At 31.5% G+C, this 8,073-nt stretch overlaps 1 protein-coding gene across 1 annotated transcript; it reads right to left on the bottom strand.

Annotated features, from left to right (window-relative positions):
* Positions 1-2,872: 2,872 nt before the first annotated feature.
* On the bottom strand, positions 2,873-6,330 carry LOC21384916 (casein kinase 1-like protein HD16). The gene is made up of 3 exons (XM_024161564.1): positions 6,323-6,330; positions 4,699-5,095; positions 2,873-3,685 (listed from the first exon to the last, which is right to left on the bottom strand). Exons 1-3 carry the CDS (start codon positions 6,328-6,330, stop codon positions 2,873-2,875), a joined length of 1,218 nt encoding a protein of 405 aa, XP_024017332.1.
* Positions 6,331-8,073: the final 1,743 nt, after the last annotated feature.

The following is an 8,073-nucleotide window of genomic DNA, read 5'->3' as shown; positions in this document are numbered from 1 at the left end:
TTATTAGAATGACATATCAAAAAATAAGGTTATTTACTATAATTATTAACGTGTATGATACTCAAAATAGTTATATTACTAGGAGTCATCAACAAAAAGTTCATAATTAATTAGCCAAGACCCAAAAACATATCAATCAAACCTTAGAGCATCGCCAATAATTCCCAAATCAAGATTTAAGCAAAACCAATTACTAAACCGCAAAGACATTGGCGGATATGAACCAATCAAGATTTAGTACTTTTTGTTTGTTGATTATTTTTTATTTTGTTGAATTGATGTGATTGAACATGGAAATTCGAAGTGTCTGCTGCTAGGTATAAGGTTGCTGCCGACAAACATAAAAGATTTCGTACTTTTGAAGTGGAGACCTTGTGATGATCTTCGCAAAGAACGACTTCCAGCAGGGGAAATACCACAGGCTCAAACAAAAGAAGATCATCCTTCAGAAGATCAATGATAATGCCTAAATTATCGATCTACCAGATACTTATTCAATTTCAAAGACATTCAATGTCCAAGGACCAAAACTTGTATGCTTATCATGGAACAAAACAAATTCTTTGACCAACTTGAGGACAAGTTTTCTCTAAGAATGGGGGAACTGATACAGCAAAGGTCCTAACTAACAACTCAGTCCCAACTAACATATGGATTCCAACTCACATATGGATTCCAACTCACCCATTACTCGTCCATCACATACAACCTGGCTATGTTTGTGTTGTTTTTCCAGCCAACAAACCATATTCCAGTCTTCGTTGGATTTCAACTTGATTGTCATCTTTAGTATTGTTTAATTGTGACGACCCTAACTTTTGATCGTCATCATATACTCATATTTAGCATTTCTTAACCTCTATGACGACCCTAATTATAACTTCTTAAAATTTCAGGCCATTTTTTTTCATTCTTACCATGTACGTCTAAATGCTGCTACAGCTAGCCTTCTGTTTTCAACTATTCGTAAAATGCTGTAGCATTTTGACAACATTTTATTACACTAGTCATCAAATACATAAAACACTATTTTATTTTACATATAAAGTTCAGCAACGTTTCCAAAACACATGATGCGTCCACAACCCACTTGCCCACATTCCGCTGCTACACCCTCTCTGCATGCCCAGCATCAAGTTTTAGGGAGCTGGTGCCTTACCCATGCTTCCTATAACACGAACAAACTTAATGAGCTTTTGCTCAGCAAGTATCAATAGGTCATAACGGATGCAATAATTATGCATACCCATAAATGCATTCATATCATATAACCTAGTACAAAATTCTAAACGACTTTCATTCTGTATTTCTCATTCTTTTCATTCTTGTTTACGGATACCATAGCGTTATATGGAATGGTTTCCGTGTTTCATTTTCTTGTCTTTTACTTCTTAGGGGCCCTATCCTGTTGTACCATAGCGCGCATAACCAGTGAGGAGTGGGGTAGCTAACCAATCCAACTCAGTCACGGTTTCATATCTTTCGTAGTCTCATAATAACCTTTCCTTCGAAGGCTGGTACAAATAGGACGTTTAGTCTCTTACCGTTTATCAATTTTCTCATTGAAACAGTAACTTTAGTTAAATCTTATAAATTTGTGCATTATTGAGCATCTTATCATGAGATTAACTTTTTGTTAAACTTTAACATTTCACTTTTCTTAGTTTGATCTCGACCTAACATCGATACATACTTTTGCAGAATAAAGTTCTACGATTACATAAGTCTTGTAGATACTTACCTAACATAGTATCTAGCATTCACATTGTATCTATCATTCAAAATTCTACTATATGCACAATCTTTGTGCAACATAGAAAAGCAAGTTTGTTCGTGACATAGCCATAGAAAAACTATTGTACTTACCAAAGTTTCGCTAACAACGCGTCCTTTGTCTCCCTTGACGCTTTCCAACTTCAACCGTTAGTCGGCCCTATTGCATAAATTTTTCGATCGTTAGATTCAGAATCTAAGATCAACAATTACATTGAAATTTACTTCAGAAAAGTCTACAATCCTTATGTTTGGTATTCAACCTCAAATCATTTCCTATCTCAAGGATTTGCACTAAAATCGTGCAAATTACTCAGTCATGGGCCTAATTTTCAATTTTGGTCCAAAACTGTGAATTCTCGTTGTGTTCGGTTTCTAACTATCACCGATTATCGAAACATCTTTCTTTTCACACTTTAATCCCATATTCCTCTTGAAATCCAGTTTTAGTTCAAATTACTCGAACTAAATTTTGGCAGAGTTTCGCCTTATTTTTCTCATTTCCCGAGTTTTTAATAACTCGTTTTACTTCTGATTTCGGTACCTGGAGTCAAGATTCGCATTCCTGAACACAGATTCCAACATAAAATTGAACAAAAACATATGTTCTATCTTAATCTAGGCTCACGAATTTTCAATGGAAATCCATCAAAACTTCATTCAATTGTTTGTGTTGTTTTTCCTAGTTTAGTCTTGTATTCTTATTATAAATAGGTGATGTATTAAGGAAACAATCAATCGATGAATAAACTTTTAAAACCAAAAATCATTTTGTGTAAAAATTCTCTGAGAATTGCATGCCTATTCTCCTCTCAAATCCTTTGAGATGTAAGTTAGGACGCACCTAGCAACCTGCTGCGTCCGTTAAACGATAACATTCCACAATTTAAGTAATTAGTATACTTAGGGGAGTTATATAAAATACCATACATTAAAATAGCATAATCCTAACAAGTCCGTCGTAGAGAACAAATTAACAAGAGATAATAGTTCAAAAGAACAATGAAAAGATAAGAAATAAAAAGAAAAAATAATACTATATAGTCACCACTATGAATGACAATGTAGACATATATGATGATCATAATGATTTGTCAGCTCACTCGTCCGTTCTGCCATAGCAAATGGAGGTAACATACAACCCTTTCTGACGTTTCTCCTCGATATATTTAGTTGGAAAATCAACGCCGCGAATTGTCTCCTGTTCTCTTTGTTTGGTCATTGACATGCTAAGAACAACAGCAGCCTGGTCCACAGTCGCCGCTGTTGCAGTGATTTCATAACCATTTTTCCACCTTCTACGAATACCATCACTCGGGTACTTCGATTCTAGTTCGACAAACTGTTCGGAGATGCCTGCGCCAAGAGACATAATAATTGCCCACCTTCTTCCCGAAGTGGCCATGACAGTAACATAATATCCCATTTTCCATTTGTTTTTCATCCACTGTAAAGGAAATGAATCACTCACTTTGTACAATTGTTCTAAATACTGGACCCCTTTGGACATTACAACTAATGAACTTCCATTGCCGGCTCCGGCTATTGCGCTGATATGAAAACCCTTCTCCCATTGTTCTTTGATCCATTCATTAGGGAGAAAATGTGGAGAGAGATGATAAACTTGTTCCGAGAAACCAGTACCGGAATCCATGATCAAAGCCCAAAGATTGGAACAAGAAGCAACACTACTTATAAATAACCCGTCTTCTTTTCCTTTCTCAATCTTTTGGGCGAGCATCGAGTCTTCAACGTCGAATTCATATATTTGCTTCATTTCTTGAGGGCCACTATAAACACTAATCCATTTTGTTGCAGGAGATCCTAAAGAAATCTTCCTTTGAAGTTGCGCGTCGATATTTTCCTCCTCCGTGGTCAACCGTTCCCTCTCTTGTGCATCTACAGACGTCACCTTTGTGACAGATAGTAGGGTATCAGATGTAGGACTCAAATCGCCTGTTCAATTTTAGTGTCTACAATAGTGTCTTTTATAATATTTTAATGTTTTGAGTTCATTCAATGACATGACAACATGTGATTGGTTAGTTAGACACTATTTGAGACACCATTTAGACATAATTTGAATTCTTAGATGTACTAATGGAGACTAATGTTTAGGTTAAATCTTTTAAATGGTTCCTTTATTTTACTTTAAATGTCACTTTACTCCCTAACTTTCAAAATGTCCCAAACTTAATCTCGAATTTATGATCAGTTTGTTTCAATTTGTCTTTTTCCTCCTTTTGGAGATAAAAATAGAACAAAATATTAATAATATTCAATTAACAGAGCGTTATTTTCTACTCTACCTCAGAGTCACGAGCATATTCCTTATCCTATTAGTAAACTAATTTTTTTTTCAGCATATCGTGTATATTCAATCTTTATTTTTTTTTTTTTTTTTTTTTTTACACTTAACTAATGAAAATGACATAATGAAACAAACTGAAAGATTAAAGAACTAAAAGTGAGATTAAAGATAAAGTTTAGAAACTATTTGTGAGATTGGTCCTAATATTTATTGAAAATGAATATAGATATATCATTAATAAATATAGCACAATGTATCTACATTATATTCATATATGTAAAAAAGAATATATCCGAGTCCTAAAAGAGAAAGAAGCAATATGTACAGTGCAGGATACATACATACATACATACATACATACGTGGGTATATATATATACAAATAGATACACTTTTATAAACGATACAGTACAAACAAAAACAAGTTGTATTCAGTAGAATGAAAAACAAGTGTTCTCCAACTGGCAATTTTGAGCAACTTAAAAGAAACCAGAAATAAGAAAATGAGAAACAAGTGCACACAAACAAGGAGGGCGGGCCACTAGACACAAGTTTGATGCAAAAGAGATGAGAAAGTGCATGTAAAATCAGTACTGTGGATGTAAGCATATTTACCTGAATCGCGACATGATTCCGAGATTGATCGTCTTCCTGCGCCAGTTTAGGACGCCGACTTATAGATATCTTTTTATAAGTAATTGTGACAACCAAAAGCACCCACAAAACCAAACAGACCCACCCCAAACCTGGAACCATGACGAGAATCAGCAATACGGAAGCAAGCAACCCTGATAAGAGGCTCACTTTTGTCGACACCTCTTCGGCGATACCGTTGCACTTGATGCTCGCTAGTCCAGTCATGACATAGATACAGATAGCAATCAGAAAGGCCACCATGGTCGCATAGTCTGTCTTGAATGGAGATTGTTGCTTCAGTTGAAGAAACGCAACTGAAACGCCAATGAGGGCCATAACACAGGTGTGCAATGTCTTCACAACATTAGCTCGTGTCCTGAAGATCCAATATCAGTCTTAGTTAGATCACAAAATGATCAATATACAAGAGTCTTAGAATTTAGGTTGTGTTTGGTTAGGGAGAATGGAAATGAATGGAAAGGAATGAAACTTCATTCTTATGTTATTACGTTTTGTTGTTTTAAGAAAATGAATGATCATTTAAGATGGAATGACTTTTAATCAAATACGTGAATCATTATTTCTTCTTCACATGGGATGAATTGTGATTCCAAAGCTCTTTTCATTTTCTTTTTGCTCTTGAATATTACAGTCATATTGATAATTACGATATTATTAATATATTATTGTTAATAGATTATAATATTAATTCATTGTAATTATATCTTATATTATAATAATATTTGATAATATTAATATATATATACATACATATTAGATAGTTATAATATAATATCATTATACTAATATAATATAGAATGATATAGTGTAATATAGTTGTACATAATTATAATACTAATAATATCAAATATTATATTATAATATGATATGATTAATATAATATGATAAAGTTGTAATATTGTAATTAATAATATTATAATCATTTATAATTATAATATTAGTATTATTTTAAATACATAATATATAATAATTATATCATATCATATAATATATTACATAATTATTGATATAATTACAATATTAATTAATTATAATTAGGCATTGTAATATAATATAAATGCAATATTAATATAGTATGTTAATTTTAATTAGATGGTAATATAATATAATATAGTGGTAATATTGCGATTAATAAAATTACAATTATACTAATAGTTGCAATATTATTATTATGTTAAGTTATATTATAATATAATAATAATATAATCGTATTTGTAAAACTACAACTAAACAAATGAATAAGTTTTATTTTTCATTATAATTCATTATCATTACCTTTTTTTATTCTTCCACTGTAACGAAATACACCCTTATTAAAGCATTACTAGTAGTTTCTACTATTTCAACCTTTGGATTAATTTTTCAATATTCTGAACTATGAAAGCGAGTAGTTATGTGTTGCGCGCTACAAACTTTAAATATTTACCTCATAGATCAAACCTTTAAAAATTTAATTCGATGACTATATATAATTAACAACATTCCTATCATAGAAATTCTCTGGGGGTTAAATGATAAAACAATAATAAGAATAATAACAACCATTTAAAATTTTCTGAACAAGTTAAACTCAAATACCAACCTGGCCATTATGTGAGAGTCTTTGTTTTGCAGATTAATATCACCAACCAGCTGTTACATGGATAAAACCCTAAAAGTCATTTGAACCAATGTCTCAAACATATAAGGCCACAAGTACCACTATTATATGTGACATAGGTATCTCTAAAAATCAGCTCAAACTTGCAATGATCATATAAGACTACATTTATCTCTAAAAATTCCCGAGACGTGTGTTGACACTATAATGAGAAATGAGGTATGAAATCTGAGCTCAACTACGATCAAGTTTTTTCCGACCGCAATAGTTTTTTAGAGAATTTGGTCGCCATAGCTTTTATGAAGACCAAAAGTTAGCAAATTTGGTTGCAAATTTCTTTTGCCACCCGTATTGTTTGGTCCTAAAAAATTAATAGATTTTTCCCAAACTATTGAAAAGACGAAAAAAATAAAAAATGAATTTTTTAATAAACAACACATATATTAATTAATGTAATATTAAAATATGTCAATATACATGGTAATCAATTAAAAACACTTGTATCTTTAAATGAGTTCACAGTGAAAGAAGGATTTAATTAAGAGAAAATTTCAAGTTTAACCATTGTTTTTTCCAACTCTATTATTTATGTCATTCTAAATAATTAAATACCACTGTGGCCTTTTATTTTGTTCTTACTAATTGAATGCGACTTGTTTATTTTTTAATAAAGTGGCATAAATAATATTTTTTTACAATCTTAGGTAGTATTTTTAGTTTTTTCCCTTTAAATAACATATCAAATGGGAGGGGTAAAATAAAAAGCCTTCGATAAATCTGAGGGCATAACAAGTATGTTAACAAGTATGTTTCAAATTTTAGAGAGAAGTTAACACAAATAATGTAGGTCACCAAGAATTTACATTTTTTTTTAAAATACTAGTTGAGACCACGTGCGATGCACGTGAGGTAATTTTGTAGGTTTCATCCCTATATTAAATTTTAATTATTGTATTATTACTTACGTTTTTTAAATAATAGAGGTCTTAATTAGTTGCCGAATATCTTTTAAAATAATAAGGATTGTAAAAAAAATAATTAACTAAAGAGGCAAATAAAAAAGGAAGGAGACCTAAAACCAAATAAAAGGAAGAGAAACAAGAAAAACGAAAAACAAAAACATGCGTCTAAAATGATAAAATGAAGTAAGAATGAGAGGCAAAACAAAAATAAAGGACTAAAAAAGTAAGTAAATAAGGAAGCGGAACAAAAAAAAAAATGAAAGAAAGAGAAGCAAAAAAAAAAAAGAGCCGAGAAAAAAAGGGTATAAAAAGGACTAAAATGATAATAAAATAAAATAAAATATAAGAATTAAAATGATAATAAGATTAAATAAGTGTGAGAGAGAAAATAAAAATTAAAGATTAAAAGAGTAAATAAGAAAACAAAGGGACACAAAAACAAATAGAAAAAAAATAAAAAAAAAATTGACTTAGAATTAAAAAAAAAAAAAAGGACGAAACGTTCCGTCCCCATCCCCTCATATTAACCCTGATTCGAATCATGATTCGTGGTTCGCTACAGTATTTTCTCTCACAAAAAATACACGTAAATCGAAAATGATTCGAATCACATGATTTGAATCCTCCAACCAAACGTCCTCTAAACACCGAAATTGCAGAGAGCACCTTTTGACGCTAAATGCTATTTTACAACAAAGCCTCAAAACCAAAACAGCAAAGTTCTCCAACATGATTAGATAAACCATATCCAAGTCCGCCTCAGCTGACTAT

This window comes from Morus notabilis, unplaced genomic scaffold (assembly GCF_000414095.1).
Source record: "Morus notabilis unplaced genomic scaffold, ASM41409v2 Scaffold7306, whole genome shotgun sequence".
In the NCBI taxonomy this organism is placed as follows: Eukaryota; Viridiplantae; Streptophyta; class Magnoliopsida; order Rosales; family Moraceae; genus Morus; species Morus notabilis.
Note: the sequence above shows the minus strand (reverse complement) of the source record. Positions and strands in the feature narration are given on the sequence as shown.